The 17,237-nt window shown below is 34.9% G+C and overlaps 1 protein-coding gene across 5 annotated transcripts in view; it reads left to right on the top strand.

Moving 5' to 3' along the window:
• The first annotated feature begins 1,198 nt into the window (after positions 1 to 1,198).
• The window catches only part of LOC138707980 (F-box/LRR-repeat protein 2-like), a 1,260,080-nt gene continuing 1,244,041 nt past the window's right edge, over positions 1,199 to 17,237 (top strand). For 4 of the 5 annotated variants that reach the window (XM_069838065.1, XM_069838066.1, XM_069838063.1 and 1 more), the window contains exon 1: positions 1,202 to 1,463. In XM_069838065.1, the coding sequence (XP_069694166.1) occupies positions 1,301 to 1,463 (163 nt within the window). In that variant the 5' untranslated portion in view covers positions 1,202 to 1,300. Of the gene's footprint in view, positions 1,464 to 17,237 lie in introns of all 5 variants that reach the window. The other variant, XM_069838068.1, reaches the window with a different exon arrangement.

The raw sequence follows: 17,237 nt of genomic DNA, 5'->3' as shown, positions 1-17,237 counted from the left end.
TCCGTCTCTTCCGAAGCATCTGTCGTCTATCCAGGAGTTTGGATCGACGAAACGCGCACCAAGACACTCCGCTACCCACTCGAAAGCTTTATTCACACGACCCACTTTTCTCCAGTTCACATCCCTCCGTCTGACGATTCCACTGATGACAATCCCAGCTGCCGGATATTTCTTCTTCGTTTCCATCACCAAGTCATATACATCTGCCATGATATAATCAACACCTCTTCGCAAATCGTTTGTTCCTACGTGAAGGACGATTTTTTTCGGGTCCCCTCGTTCCTGATTTTCGATCAAGCTTTTCATTTCTTTCACTCTAATCCCAGGGTAACACTCTGTCGCCAGCTCCGATTGTAGATTCCCTACGTGTCGAATGATGGAGTCTCCGATGATAACACTTGCCGCACCATGCTTCTTCTTCTCCTCCCTCTCTTCGCCATTTTCCTTTTCCCGTCGCAACAACTTATTTTCGTCCTCCAGAAACTTGATCCGTTGCTCCGCCGTCTCTAGATTCTCCCGTAGCTTCTTCACCTCGTTCCGTAGACCGATGAGCTCCCTGTTGCCTGCCTCGTTCCCTCAGTCCTTGCACAGCCACGTTTCTTCTACTATCTGTTCCCTCTTGATCTTCTGACAAGTCAGGTGGAACCACTTCTCGCACTGGTTGCACAGCACGCCTACTCGTAGGTTCTTTCTACAGCTGCCACACTTGACACTGATCACTCCGTTGTCGCTTGCAGGTCCTGGATTCAGTTCGATACCACCAATAATTAGTAGTATCGCGATCACTATGTGAAAGAAGAGACACTCAGCCAGACCTGCCAAAGCTGTCCCTTTCACGCTCCGCTGCATCCTTGACCTGGCCGCCCAGCTGCCTATCCTTGCCCGGTACAGCTCCAACTCACAGCCCATTGCTCAAACCTTTTCTCCGCTGCGAAAAATACGTCCTTCCTCTCCACCGGCCTGAAGAAGACTGCAGAAGAAATAAATATTAAAATTATAAATGAATAATTTAAATAAATGATTCATATGTACAGTATACAAAACATTTATCCGAAAATGTGCTTAGCCTCTATTGTGTTGAATGGACCGTACATATTGTTAAAGGGAACTCTGATTTTGACGGACTGTATGCCTCCATAAGAGAAAACGCATAACTAAGAATAGCTTAGAAGCTGTCCGCGAGAAGGTACTTGCTTGCTTCGCGACCGGCCAACAGTCTCTTGTACTCTGTGATGCTTGCAACTTCACAGCTTCCGTGTTTCTAGTGTTAGTGTTGTCAAGTGCAAAATTCAGCGTCGACATGCCGCTCCGACACCAGCCCCCAACTTTGCGAAAAGCTTCCATGACAGTTATCGCGAGCCACTTCGAGAAGTTGTGCTATGATTGTCCATCTCAGAACAAGATGATAGCAATGATAGATTCTGAAGAATATCTCCAGTTTGAAGGTCCATTTGTGCATATGCGTAAGTACAGATGCAACTTGAACTGTGTTTACAATTTTAATTCAGAACACAAACATATTTATTTGTCTACGATATTTAGGCTTGAAGAAATACCTTACTGAGGAAGCCACCTAAACAAAAACTGTGCATTATGACGAAGTAAACGTAAATTACTCTATATTCCATTAAATATTATGCAACTCAGAAAGCAATAAATTATTTAATTTATTTCCTTCGTTGTAAAATAGTAAAGCTTGATTAAGAATAATACATCAAATGTATCTGGCTGAAATGTAGTAAGTCAATATTAAAACAAGCACAAATATATTAAACTATGAGTATATCTGCAATTAGTCATTATAAGGCAAGCTTTGTAATGAAACAAAGCCTTGAAATTCATTTACACAAAATAATTAAAAAAAAATAGCTTAAACAGTAACAAATTGTGAAATGAAAAGGGTGTTGAAAATTAATGTATACTTTGTCACGAGGAAATGGAACTAAAGTAGGGGCAGCAATATATCGTGTTTATTGTTTCGTGTAACATTGAAAACAGGTGTTATTTGTAATATAAGAGGGAAGTCGCAAGAAGTTGTACTAATTAGGATGTACGTTTGTGTAACTACTTCTCGCTTTATAGCAATACTACTACGAACAATATTATTATGTAAATGACTGTCGATTAAACTCCAAGTAAACAGAAAAAAGAGAGTACAACTACTTCTCAAGCTGAGGAATTTTTAGCTGAAATATACTATAGCAACTCATTAAAATTAATAACTATACCTTGACCTTTAAAAACCAACACTTCTAAGGTTTCAATTTCCTTGTTGATGTAGAGAATGTTTTACTAATGGAATTTGTCACTAATAGTCCAGATAGGCCCTATTCAAAAGCATAATAATTTATAATGCATAAAGTGATATATACACGAAATAGTTGAGATGCCTTCATATATCATATAGGCATATAGATTTAGACTGTTTCATTTGAAGCTATTTATAATTGTTGGTGTTAAAGTTCCTTCTTATTTCCTTAAGTGTCACAGCAGAGATTTTGAACGAAAACTGCTTCGATATACATATTCAACAACCGTCACGCTGCGTTCTAACATGTGCTTCATAGGTTTCGTGCCAGGAGAACTTTAATGTTAGAGTTCCCGATACTCTTTTGCCAAAACTTTTGTACATAGTTATGTGACATTTCTTTGTGCTTTTATAATTCATGGAATCTCATATTGAATCATTTAGACTTGTTAAATCATCGTCCTATGATATGTGTTAATGCGGTTGTTGTCACTTATGTCCTAATTTCATCTTCTAATCATTCTTACTAACTGCGATTAGCTATCAGACTTATACTTAAGAATTTGGTATGAAATTCGTGAATGATCTGTTCAAACTGGATAATTCCTTTCAAATGTAGATTTACCTGCATGCTGTAAAAGTAGTGATATTTTAATTAAGGAGATGTATCATAAAAATGTAATAACTCACTTAACATTTCAAAGCAACGACATTTTGCCATTATTTGGCACACTGATTTTTCAATATCTAAATTAAGCAAAGGGAATATTATTTCGAATGACATGAAATAAAATATATTATTTTCTTAAGTATGATTCTAATTTTTTTATGTCCTAATGGTAAAATTTAACCTAAGATGTGAACTCCATTTGTTACAAAATGTAATTTTGTACTTTTACACAGTGCTAACAAATGAAGGTTAATTACAACTAAGATGAAATTTGTATGTATACCCAAGTAATATAAGAGAATTTGAATTTTTGCAAAGAAAATTTAATATATATTTAATTCTACCAATACAATGAGTAAAAATGACAATATAATAATAATAATAATAATAATAATGATAATAATAATTTCTCCTGCAACTTTTCAACGAAGTCTTATAAATATTTTCCAAAAAAAATGATAACTTAGGCAATTACAGTTTGACAATAATGTTCGACTTGATTTTAAGAAATATCCAATTTAGAAAAATGCAATTACAGATTCGCACATTGTTTAAATTGATATGTCTTAATGTTCTCCATATCCATAAATCTTATCTTCTTCCTCATCTTGCTCATGCCTTTTCTTCACATCTTCTAGTTCCTGCCTTCTTTGTCCACACTGAACACTGATAATAATTTATTATTCTGCCTTGGCGACTCCGTTTTGATCCACTTCTGTTACGGAATGACGGACAAAGAGTTTATATCATTAAAAGTCGGGAGTGGCGTTCTGTTCCAAAAGTGTGTGTTTATACAGTTTTATCCAATCATATAGCAGTTACAAATCTAAAATGTATATACTGTCCACAGAGAAGAACAAAGTCTCAGCAATGGTTAAAATTAAAAAATTAGATTTCTTAATTCCTTTCTCTGAGACATCCCCTTCAAATAATGAAGAAACAATACAAGGTAAACCGAAATCTATGCAAGTTGTGTCGTAAATGTGTGAACCAATTGTCTTCAAGTTTGTGACTTCACTCAACCACTAGTAACATCAAACATTCCTTACACATAGAACAACAGTATGCTCATCTCTGTGATCATAAAAGTTTCCATACTGTTCAATACTATAAGATATTAGTTCCTCATAAATATCCAAGCCAGAGTGTTGCATTGGAGTTAAATCGCTCTCTTGAACTCGGTCGAGTGTCGCATCCTCGAGTGAAATAGAATCGGTTGCGATACGCTCGTAATAAATAGAAGCACATTACAAGGTCATCTCACCGACATGTCTTATCTTGTATGGAAGGGGACAGATAAGATACACATATGTTTTGCTCACACGTTAAAATAAGGCTTTATTTTCTGCGTTTATGACAAACGTTTAATGGATCAGTCAATGGAACGTACCAAAACATGAACATGAAGTTATAAATAAAATATTAGGACAAAATTCGATATACAGTTATTATTGCTAATTAATAATTATTCAATATTTGATTTACCACATATATAATATGATATGTCCATACATAGTGTTCCGCCTATATACTGCGACAATGTAGAAACGTTTTACAAAATATTATTGATATAGCAGTAGATTAATAACAATATTAGTACAGAGATAACGTCACAGAAAATATAATAAAACGAATAATGATGCTGCACAACTGTTACAGACGCAAAGACTGATACACCAATTATTAGATATTATTATTATTATTTTTATTATTATTATTATTATTATTACTACTACTACTACTACTACTACTACTACTACTAATACTACTACTACTACTACTACAAGAAAACTTGATAAAGTTCTTGCATTATCGTTATTGTCCGTTTATAATAATTACATTTACATCCAATTACATCTATCAGATGTGGCAAAAACAAAATCACTCCTGTGTGGAAAAAAAACAATTACCTACAACATTTATATTACATTTTAAAGCAAGTTTTGTAGTTGTACTATGGAAAGGTTACTTAAACACTGCAAACTTTTGAAATGATAAACATCTATGATGTTACTACACAGTTCATCACTGTAACAAGAACGAATGTCTAACGCTCGGCTTATACCATTCGAGGATTTATCGCTCGTGACAATTTTACCCATCATGCATGTGCGCTACCTATCGGATTATGCTATGAACTAGTTGGCGCTCGCGCGAAATCGTCCGATGCAGACCTCTGATCTAAGCACTTCAATAACATGCAAAATCATTCCATATGAAGACCTGAGTAACGAACAAATTCTTTTTATACAATATTGGTATCTAAACTTACTGTCTTTCTTCCTTCGTCCTTGACAACCTAAACATTTACTTCATTTTTAGCAGTGAATTCAAATGACTTAATTCACTATTAAACACTTTGAATCATTCTTCTAAACAACCTACACTATATCGTTATCACCACCGTTTTCAGCATTAGTGCAATTATTACTACATTATTAATATAAAACAAAATAATATAAAACTCACACATTTATCCACTTATCACTACTTCACATACAACACATTAACAAGAATAGGCCTATAATTTAAATTCAAGATTAAAATTAAACTAAAATTAAATTTTCGTGCGTTCGCTGGTTTAGACACCAGTATAACACAAAACATTCTTGCAATGAAGGAAAAATATATGTTATTGTCTAATGGAAATTATCACTCTCGGCTTAAAATTTTTACTCAAAAATAAAATACTACTTTACTATGTTGTGCAATAGTTTATTATTAAAAGAGGAAGATGAATTTTAAATATGAAATGAAAGTATAATGGCGAAATTAAAAGTAGACAGAAAGACTATTACCAGTCTCAAACTACGGCCCATAATACAGCATTTGCTCGTCACATACTACTCGACAGCTAGTTGTCAGATACTGTTTTGTAAACAAAAAAAGAATAAAACAATTTGAAATATCATAATTTTGTGTTTATAATTACTTCCAGCAGCTATGGATACATGTACCTTTCGCCTCAAGTTATTTAAAACGTAATAATAAAAATTAATATATCTTAAAAAAAAAGGAAGAAAGTTCGGTAGAGATATTAAGGTTATGCTTATAGAGAGGGCCAGCAGCAATGGCTGAATCTGCATTTTGTCTCAGATTATTATTTTAAAATATTTTATTGCAAACTACAAAAAAAAAAAAAAAAAAAAAAAAAGGAAGAGATTTAATAGTGACACTGAAATTCGTATTTTATAGAGCTTGTCATTACCTGTGGCTATTTTCGCCTCTTGCCTCTTGTTATTTAAGACACAAAATAAACATTATTGCAAATTTGAAGAAAAGAAGCGTTATTTGATACTGATGACAATGATATACTTTGTAGTGTATCACTGTAGCTGTGGCTGGTTGCACCTTTTTCTTCAAATAATTTCAAATAGTCAATTAACCAATGACACAAATTTAAATAAACAATATTATACTTTTTTGCATTGTACAACAATTTTTATTCTCATGTTAATAATAATTAATATAAGTTACATAAAAACATTTGTACCTTATACTTTACAGTCGAGCTGTGTTACCTTGCTCGACAGCATGCGAAAGTATAGGCCTACTCGCACACAAAAAATAGATTATATAGGTTTGCATTCATTTTGAATGGAATCATACAAAGTGTACTTCTTTCTTTTGGGTCCTGTAAGTTACATGTGATCAAGTGTCATTATCCATAATAGTTCTCTTTTCCTGCATTTCATACTATCAATAGTTAATATGCACTAATGCAGGAGACACTAGCGTAGTTCAGTCGACTAAGGCGTTTGCCTGCAGATCCAAAGTTGCGCTCGGGCGCGGGTTCGATTCCCGCCTGGAGAGATGGACTGGCTGGCTTTTTTCCGAGGTTTTCGCCAACCGTAAGGCAAATGTGAGATAATCTATGGCGATTTTATTTTATTTTATTTCATTGCGTTATTTTACGACGCTGTATCAACATCTAGGTTATTTAGCGGCTGAATGAAATGAAGGTGATAATGCCGGTGAAGTGAGTCCGGGGTCCAGCACCCAAAGTTACCCAGCATTTACTCGTATTGGGTTGAGGGAAAACCCCGGAATAAACCTCAACCAGCTAACGTGCCCCGACCGGGATTCGAACCCGGGTCACCCGGTTTCGCGGCTAGACGTGCTGACCGTTACTCCACAGGTATGGACATCTGTGGCGAGTCCTCGGCCTCATCTCACCAAATATCATCTCGCTATCATCAATCCCATCGACGCTAAATAATCTCGTAGTTGATACAGAGTCGTTAAATAAGCAAAAGAATAGAAACTAGTGCAGGGACGGGAAGCTCGTGTTGTAAACAGAGCAGTTAGCATGATTACATGCATACAAAAGCAACTACGGTAGCGGGAGAAGCTAAGGTCTCTAATAGGCTGTTCCCTGTCGCTGCATTACTGTATTTAACGAAGGAGCGCAATTTACACGGGTAATATTTATTATATAGTCAAAAAATTCTTATTGTACTGTAGACATAAAACATCAATTGTCTTGTACTGCAGTAATTTTTTTCTACCTTAAAGGAGTATTATAAGTATATTTCAAATATTTTATATCCGTAATCATTACATATTACGTGAAGAATTATAAAATGTTTATGTTTATTTATTTATTTATTTTGGTAGAGTTAGGGCCATGAGGCCTTCTCTTCCACACTACCAGAAGTAAAATACATATTGAAACAATGTCGTAGTAAGGAGAGAGTATCAGATGAACTGATTTAAAGTCAATCCTTAACCCTCGATCACTCGCGCTGTAAGATAAAATCTAACAATTTTAATTTTTCACTTATCACTTCATTATTGTTGCAAATGTGGAACTGTTGCAATGAAGCAAACATTAGTTCAAACACTCATAATGCCGGACTTTGACAATTGTGACGTGTTGTTCAATGGCTTAAGCACCGAACTCGGACAAGTTACGTGTTCATAATGTGTATATAAGATATGTATGCAATGTCCAATGATACGATCATATTTCACCATTTTTCGAATCTTTATCTTAGCTCCGACTCAACGACAGCAGAAAATTACACTGTCTTTCTATTCTATTTTAAATTCTGCGCACCTTAACCCCAGGTTATCTGTCGTCTCGTCTTGTGTACTTATGCTCTATTCATAATCTAAATACTCGATCTCAGATCATTGGCACATTAGTATACCTCATCATAACACTTACGGACACTCTTCATCATTCACCATTACAATTTATCCTCATTGGAACACCCTACATCATAGCTTAAGAGGCTGTCAGACTTTCAAAACCCGGTTGTCAATTAGACTGGGTAGACTGTGAGCTTTCTTATAATATGATTTTTCTAATATATGATCTTTTAATATATAAACTTTCTCTATTATTTTAATAATTACTTCGATTCACATTGCTCCAATTATTTGATGTTTAGAATTACATGTAAGTTAGCTAAACTTGTCCTAATTTTGCTCCTATTATTATTATTATTATTATTATTATTGTTATTAATTTTTATTATAATTAATTATATTCTTTCTGTACTGCTGTCATTTTTTTATTTGTTATTGCTCTTATACTGGTTGAGTGAAAGAGAAGGCTTTATGACCTTAACTCTGCCAGTATAAATAAATAAATAAATAAACACATAAATAAATAAATAAATAAATAAATAAATAAATAAATAAATAACTGTCCTTGTCTATACCCCTATTTTCACGGTTACAAATATCGAAATCAGGATTTAATTACAATCCTGTTGGTAGCGTTATTTTTTGCAGTGGGTACCAAGTTAGATTTTTTCTTCACATGAAAGTTATTACGTTAGTCTTTCTTGAAGTTCAGTTCAGTGCTAGTAAATGGTTATTATTTGCTTCTCTCACGTGTTGAAAAGAATCATTTGTGGTTTATTCTTCCTTGTGTTATTTATTTTGAAAGGAAGTATACATGATATCGCCTGTGTGGCCAAAGTGCTAGCGCGCTATTCTTCCAACCAGGTGCCGGTTTTGATCCCCGGACAGATAGTGCTGAAATTCGTTTTGGACAAAGCTATGTTTCAGAGGGTTTTGCTCGAGTATTTCCGTTTCCCTCTATCATTCCACCAATAATATTCACCTTCCTGATTTCTGCAATGATACAAATAGGTTGAGGTGAAATCTTGGGGATAGTGTATCCGATGCTAATAGGCCTATAGGAAGAGCTTGGGGCTCCAAGTCCTTGGAGTTTCAGAGGATTTATCCTCGGGGTACTTCCGTTTCCCTCTATCATTCCACCAACAATTTCTACCTCCTCCTGATTTCGTATATCATCTACATTGATAAAAGTAGGTGAGGTGAAGTCTTGGGGATAGTGTCTCCGATGCTAGGAAGGGCTTGGGGTTCCAGGCCCCTAGGGCTTATCAAACTAATCGTGTGTGGTGGGATCTGTTTTTATCAGGGGCTGAGGCATAATGGCCCATCTATCAGCATCGGCTGGCCTGGAAGGGATTGAGGCTCCGTGTCCCTGCATCTTATCAATCTATTACTCGTCCTCGAAATGGTATCTGGCTGTATCAGGGGCTGAGGCAGGATTATATATAATTATATGTGTGGGATTCACGTATGCCAGGTTATCTGTCGGACTTGAATAATTATCGCTTATATAGGGCGAACAATGGACCAACGTGTGCCCAAAAGTGTGAACCAGCCTCGGGTCCAGCCCTCGTAAAGCGAAATCAAACCAAGTATAATCGTTTATATAGTTTTATTCTGTATGTAACAGGCATTTTATTTTAGTTCGTTTTATTTTCCTTTCTAATAAAACAATACAAGATCAGTAAATTAAGGACTGAAAATATTTGAATTTATAAATGAGTATATGTTTCAGTGAAACTAGTTGTTACTGGTATAACTGAAATTCAAATCACAAATAATTTAATTTTACTTATATAAAATATATTTTATTAATATAACATATATTTTATGTATGTGCACAAAACAGTAAATTAAGTTATGAAAATACACTTTCAATTCTGAAATTATTGTTTGTTTTAGCGAAATGTGTTCTTACAAGAATATCTCAAATACTGGTTTCAATTTTTTGCATTTTGTTTATATTATGACAGTTCTATCTGTGAGAAAATTATGAAACATTTTTTATATTGCATTTATGTAATTAAAGTTATGGATATGATAACAAAATCTCTTTGTGTGTAATATATTATTTAATGCAAATATAAACTAAAAAAAGATAAATTAATTTTATTAGATAAAATCTAACACGTGAGTTATCACGCAGCAACAATTTAAGCGAGCGACCCTTGGTTAAGAATAGGATGGGGTGAGGTATGAGGTGTTTTAGAAATTATTACAGTATATTTCTTACGTTTAGTAGTCTAAGTTGACATTATTCTGAGACAAATATAAATAAAACTTCGATATGGAACGCTGGTCAGAACAATCACTTCCTTAATAGGATTAGTGTCCTACATAAATGTGGGATGCGGAAATATTGTTACATTTTTTATACACGGTGCTTTGGTAACACGTAAAATTTCTTCCACACAGTGTTTAGGTTACATATTATTACTCGGGACAAATAGGAATACCGCTGCTCTCCGAGGGCGCCACTATCATGTTTATATGCGTGTTAGGCGGGAACGGGGAATGGAAGGTAAGAGAGAGAGCATGTACACAACCTGCAAAGCAGCAGTAGCCTACCTAGCTGAGACACGTATGAATAACTCGGAGCGTGAACTTACATCGAATACATAATCGTTGCAGAGAAGAGGACTCGGAGGAAAATACTGCATGCTACTACATGTCAAAATGTTATACATAGCTGGGAAAATGCGCTATGTTATAGACATATATTGCGTGCCGAAATGTTAACTTTCTCGCAATTTTTTGCTATGTTTCTCACCGATTTTTCACTTTTCCCCACTGCTTTCGCTGTTCTTTCCACAGCTCTTTTCAGAGGAATAGCTAGACCACTCGTTTTTCTTCTTTACAGGACTCAAATACACTATATTTTATCTTTCTACTTTGCAAACGTATTTTTCCCGCGGTGTATTCCTAGACGGAGTTTCCATGTTTCAAAATTACATGCAGTGCTATCACTACGTATAAAATACTTCCGAAGCAATGTTGCCAACCATACAATATGGACCGTGCATGTGCGATAATTTGGTATCATGCACTATCTTGCGATCCGCGGATAATGCGTAAAATGTAGGATCCTATTTGCAAAGAGAGTAAAACATGTCAAAACGAGAGGATTTTAAATATTTATTGCAATGAAATTTTATATATACATTTCCCCAGTATTACGGGTATATTTCATTTATACAGTTACAGTAGTTTCTTTATGTAGCACTTGTGCGTTACAATTACTGTAGAAGTCTACTGTCGCATAACACATTTCTAAAAACATTTCTCTCCTATGTCTCCAAGCTCAGGTGACATGACAACTTGATTTTGGTAAACATTATTATAGCGACAAGAAATCACGTAGGGATCATTATTTGTGGCTATTCAAAAATATGCTGACACACATTCCTTTGTTTATATTCAAATATCTCACAGAAATGGTCTCTCCAATCCTCTCAATACTCTAAACATAATTACTTTAGCCACGTAACCATGTAATAACTAATAGGTTGTAATGTTTTGAGAACTCCATAACAGAAAAAGGGAATAAACATATTCAATATATGATCATATTTTGTACATATAAAGGAACAAGCAACAGCCTGTTATATATGGTACTTGGATCTGCCAGTCGTGTCTCGTGGTAGTGTACGAACAGTAAGACATCAGAAGTCATTGTAATAGGTTCTGACGTGAGACAGTGGCAATGGAATCAGAAGATAGTGACAGTGGCCCTAGTAGGTCCTATTCCCAAAAAAATCTACATCCAGTGCGGAAATAAAATTGTAGAAAATTATGATAAACATTTCCTTAATTTAAATCTTGGTTTTGCTCTGATTAAACAAACGGTAAAAGTGCTAGATGTAGGTTCTGGCTCTTATGTTCCTGCTGTTGATTTTTCTGAAGATCCTTCCAAGGTATGGAGATAAAAAGTGTTTAAAAATCATTTTATGTGCTGATATTTAATTTTTAACAGTTATTTCCTTATAAGAGTTTTAAAAAATCCTTTAAATAAAACACTGTGGAGGAAGTTTAGATAAAATAATCAAAATAAGCCTATTTTATGTGTAATGTACGATCCTCGAATCAAAAGTACGATAATTTGGAAACAATTGTGCAATCCAGTCAAGCCTCAGGGCTGGAAAATCTGTTCCGAAGTAACTTCCTTTCCGCACAGTGACAGAGCAGCAACTGATTGCATCAATATTTGCTGTTGAGTGTACTCCCGATATAGCAGCGCAGTCGAGTTGGTTTAGAAACAAGCCGCCGTTAAGGATAGCTGTCCCGACTAGTAGATTTTTTCAAACGGTGTTTTGGTCACGTTACATTTTTTCACTCGTTGTTTTGGCCAAACATTACATGTTAGTTTTATAATAGTGAATATCCGGCAGAAATATTTAACTGTTTCCTTAGTGCCACAATTCCTTTTGCCCACAATTTTGGACAAAATACTTAAATTTATTAGTTAAGGAGTTCATTTTACAAGTTCTGAATGAAATGAAAACAACTAATATACAAAAGTTTAACGTTTACTAAACACGGAAATAAAATAAACGGGAAAGTTTCGATGTGCTATAATTAAAATAAAGAGGGAGATTGAAAGAATAGAAGCTGGACACACACCTGTTGATAAGAAAAGGAAATACATTCAGATGGACAAAGGAATCTCTCGTAATGAGAAAAATTACCAAAATTATAAAGCGAACAATAATATTCTTGGCTGCCTACTTGCAATAACATATCAGGTCACCAACAGAAAACTGTAAACCTTCAATCTAACGCACGTCTTGAAATAAGGTATTGGAATTTTAATATTGTTGTAATTTTCCTATAGACATACTTTAACATTGCACCTGCGAGAATACTGCTAAAATTGACCAAGTTAACCGGTAATAGTAACGTCACATCTAACCGACTTATTCCTTGAATATAATGGTACATGCGACCAAATTAGCCGGTGATAATTTTAACGTGACCAAATTGACCGTTAACGAAATGTACTGTGACAGATTCCCCTGGACCAGTTGAGTGTATATTTGTAAACGGAACTTCTGTACGAGAAGAATTGTTATAAAGTAACGTATTTGTGTATTAGTACACTAAAAACATGGTTATATTACGGGAAATATTCAATTTAAGATGTTAAAGTGGGACGTATTAGATAGATGTATGTGATGGATTATCTAATAGACTGATTCATTTCTGTGTAACTAATTTAATAAAAGCAATTACTATTTTCTTGGTTATATTTTATTTTATGTTGGAGGGTTCTAGTTTACAAATATGTTAAGTTATATGTACACCTTTACATACCAAAAATTTTGTTTTGCATAATTTTGCTCTGTAAAAGTTTTATACAATTAAGAATGGTGCCAGACAGAGGATGAAGTGAACAGATCCCTTGAAATTATGTCTAAATTCTTATAAAAATGATTATTTTGTTCATAATTTTGACATGCAACTTGAAACATGATAGCTCATGCAGTTTTTAAGATAGAGCCACAGTTTCTTCACTGTTTTATAGCTAAAACTGTTCTTTAGTGCCTGGCGTATAGCTATTTTTTATTTTCATTTACATTAATTAAATATTACCATATATGTAACTTATACTAATATTTTTTGTATAAATCAAGTAAAAAAATCCATAGATAATTACTAACTATATTAATACTATTTTACTCATTGTCAGGCACTAGGGGACATTTCAAGCTTCAAAATGACACCAATATCTTCTTGGTATCACCATACTTGGCTGAGATATCATGTTTAAAAGAATTAAATATTCTAAAATTACTATTTGCAGGAAATGAGCCACAAATTTTAAGAGCGTAGAAGACTCCATCATCATTTGTCACCCCTTAAGCAGTTTCATATCGGTCCAGTTTCAGCTTCATTCTGCCTCTCAAATAGGCCTACCTCCTCCTTGTTTTAACTTCAGGTGTTGAATGTTTTTTTTTGGCATTTTTGTCCTTATTTTCCATTGATGCAACAAATCCTGCGATGATATTTGTCCCATGGTTTATGCTCATCCTCCTCAGAATTTTAATTTCTACTTTTGGACTTTTATTAAAATGACATACATCAATGAAACACAAATTTACAGTTTTATGACTAACAGTAAAATATTATAAATTACTTGATTATGTAAAAACGTGTTTGCAATCTAATGATCATGCCCTGATATCTATGCATCTATTTTGGAACTAGAAAGAAGTTTATTTTACAAGCAATGCTGGGCGAGGGGGATTGACAGCTACGAGGATCACTCCAAAAGTAATCCACAATATTTATTTTAAAATTACATTTTTTATCCTACAGCTTTGCTATTTTCGTAGAATGTAGATGCATTCTTCAGAAACAATACGTCACTTTTCCACAAAATCCCCGCACCTTTGAACTGCCTTACACCACCTTGGAATGAGGCCCTGTATACCTCTACGATAAAAGTCTGGACCAACACGTCTGAGCCACTCTTCAGTAGCGTGCACGAGGGAGTCATCATCTTCAAACCTCGTTCCTTCAGTTTACCAAATAGATGGTAATCGCATGGTGCCAGATCAGGACTGTAAAGCGGATGTTTCAGTGTTGTCCAGCCAAGTTTTCTGATCTGGTCTGTGGTCTTGTGACTGGCATGTTGCCATGCGTTATCGTGCAATAGCAGAACATTCGGCTTCTCCCGATGTGGTCGAACAAGACTCAGTCGAGCTTGAAGTTTCTGGAGAGTTGTCACGTATGCATCAGAATAATTAATTATTAATTGTGGTTCCATGAGGTATAATGTCCACAAGCAAGAGTCCTTCTGAATCGAAAAACATAGTAGACATAACATTTCCTGCCAAAGACGCAGTTTTGAATTTCTTTTCTTTGGTGAATTTGCGTGATGCCACTCCATTGTCTGCCTCTTTATCTCCAACCAAAATCGTGCAGCCATGTTACATCCCCTGTCACAATTCTTGCAAGAAATTCATCTCCACCATTCTCACAATGGTCCAAAAGTTCGCTGCACACTGTTCTTATGGTTTCTTTGTGGGCTTCTGTTAACATCCTCGAAACCCACCTGGCACAAACCTTTTTTAACCCCAATTGTTTCAATACTCTGCACACAATTGCTTCTTCTATTCAAACTTGGAGTGACACTTCTTTCACTGTTACACGTTTGTCAGCCACAGCCATGTTGTCAAAGCGCTGCACTTTGTCAGATCTTCGTGCAGTGAAGTGTCTTCGACTGCAAGGAGTATCCCGAATATTGGCCAGGCCTCTTTCACAAGATAATCTGCTTGCCCACCGACTAACCGTACTATAATCGACAGCTGCAGCTCCATACACCTTTTTTCAACCTCTTGTGAATGTTTCCCACTGTCTCGTTCTCACAGCACAGGAACTCGATGACAGCACGTTGCTTCTGACGAATGTCAAGTACAGCAGCCAACTTGAAAAAGTGCTATCATGGCGCCACTTTCGGGAACGACTTAAATTAAATTTGAATACAAGGGGGAAGGATGTATCTACGACTTCCATAAATTGCAAATGTTTAGAATAAAAAATAAAGTTCAAAAAATGTTCTGTATTACTTTTGGAGTGATCTTCGTAGAAGTGACCGTGGCTGATGACGCAGAATTTTGGAAAATGGCACTTATCTGGAAAACCATAAGGCATAAACCGAAAATTCTTATATCAAATTAAAGGGGAGAAAATTCTCTATTAAAATACTTATATTTCGAAAATTCTATTTTTTCATTATTTTTTGCGTTTTGTGGGTGTACATATACCTTAAAACTATCATACAAGCTACACGTCAAATATTTTTCATGTTTAAATTTTTTCATACTTATCGGGTACTATCAATTCCACCTCTTTGACCAGATCAGAGAGAACTTTAATGATAGAAACTATTAAAACATTTTAGAAAGATGCGACTTTAAACACTGAAGGAAAAATTATCAACGTACAGAATAATTATTAGTAAAGAGCTAATTAAAAAATAAAAATCATTGTTAATACAATATCTGTGTAAAGAATACCGTCTATCATATCATTGAGATGCTTGATACAGAGACACGTGTTTTATCCGCCAATTTATTGATAGTGGTTAGTGCTTTGTTTCGTTTAATAAAAAGTAATATTTTAACTCAGAATACAAGTAACTAAAACAAATACTTCGTATCAACAAAAATGATAATTTAGTTTACATACAACGTAATTTATATTACCTACATTATTTTTATGTTCACAAAATTGGACAGTTAACTGATAAATTGTCCTCGAGTAGAAGATCTTGCAGTCCACCGCTTTGGAGTAACGGTCAGCGCGTCTGGCTGCGAAACCAGCTGGCCCGGGTTCGAATCCCGGTCGGGGCAAGTTATCTAGTTGAGATTTTTTCCGGGGGTTTACCTCAACCCAATACGAGCAAATGCTGGGTAACTTTCGGTGTTGGACCCCGGTCTCATTTCAAAGGCATTATCACCTTCATATAATTCAGACGCTAAATAACCTAGATGTTGATACAGCGTCGTAAAATAACCCAATAAAATAAAATAAAAATCATTCAGACGCTAGATAACCATAACTGTTGATAAATCGTCGTAAAATAACCAATAAAACAATCTTGCAAAGCATAAATACAGTATATATAAAAAGGTTCTCTATTTTGAGAAAAAAAACAATTTTGAAAACACTTTTTTGATTCACCTGCAAATTTACAGATCTAAAGTACCACTTCATAGCCATCAACTTGTTTTGTTTCCTCCATCAAACATTCACAACTAAGTCACATTGTGGTATTGGATGGAGGTGACACGGGATGGAGTTGAGTTTCATTGGTGTTGGCAATACTGACCAGCCCAACTAAAGCATATGGCATACCTTATAAAGCCATGCGTTCAAGTTATATGTATAGCAAAGTTCATAGAACTTTTCTGTGATAAAATAATTGACTGTAAAAACTGATGGAGTTCAGAACAAGAATTGTACGTATTCAAAATAGAATAATTAAAATATATTTTCTCTTTGGGTATGAAAGATAAATTACAAAAGAAGACGTGAAAAATCTGTACTTACCTGAACACATCAAACACCAGCATGCCGACTGATAGTGCTTCAGTCTGTGGCGGAGGTACACAGACAAAAATAGTGACATGGAGTTGAGAATGAAAACTGAAGACAGATTAAATGTATTTTGGACACGAGACGAAGCATGAGAACCAGTATATTTGCTACTATTCACAACAATCA

The sequence above is a fragment of the Periplaneta americana genome, chromosome 10, assembly GCF_040183065.1.
Source record: "Periplaneta americana isolate PAMFEO1 chromosome 10, P.americana_PAMFEO1_priV1, whole genome shotgun sequence".
NCBI classification, from domain to species: domain Eukaryota; kingdom Metazoa; phylum Arthropoda; class Insecta; order Blattodea; family Blattidae; genus Periplaneta; species Periplaneta americana.
The sequence above is the reverse complement of the archived record's forward strand: the minus strand, read 5'-3'. Positions and strand labels throughout refer to the sequence as shown.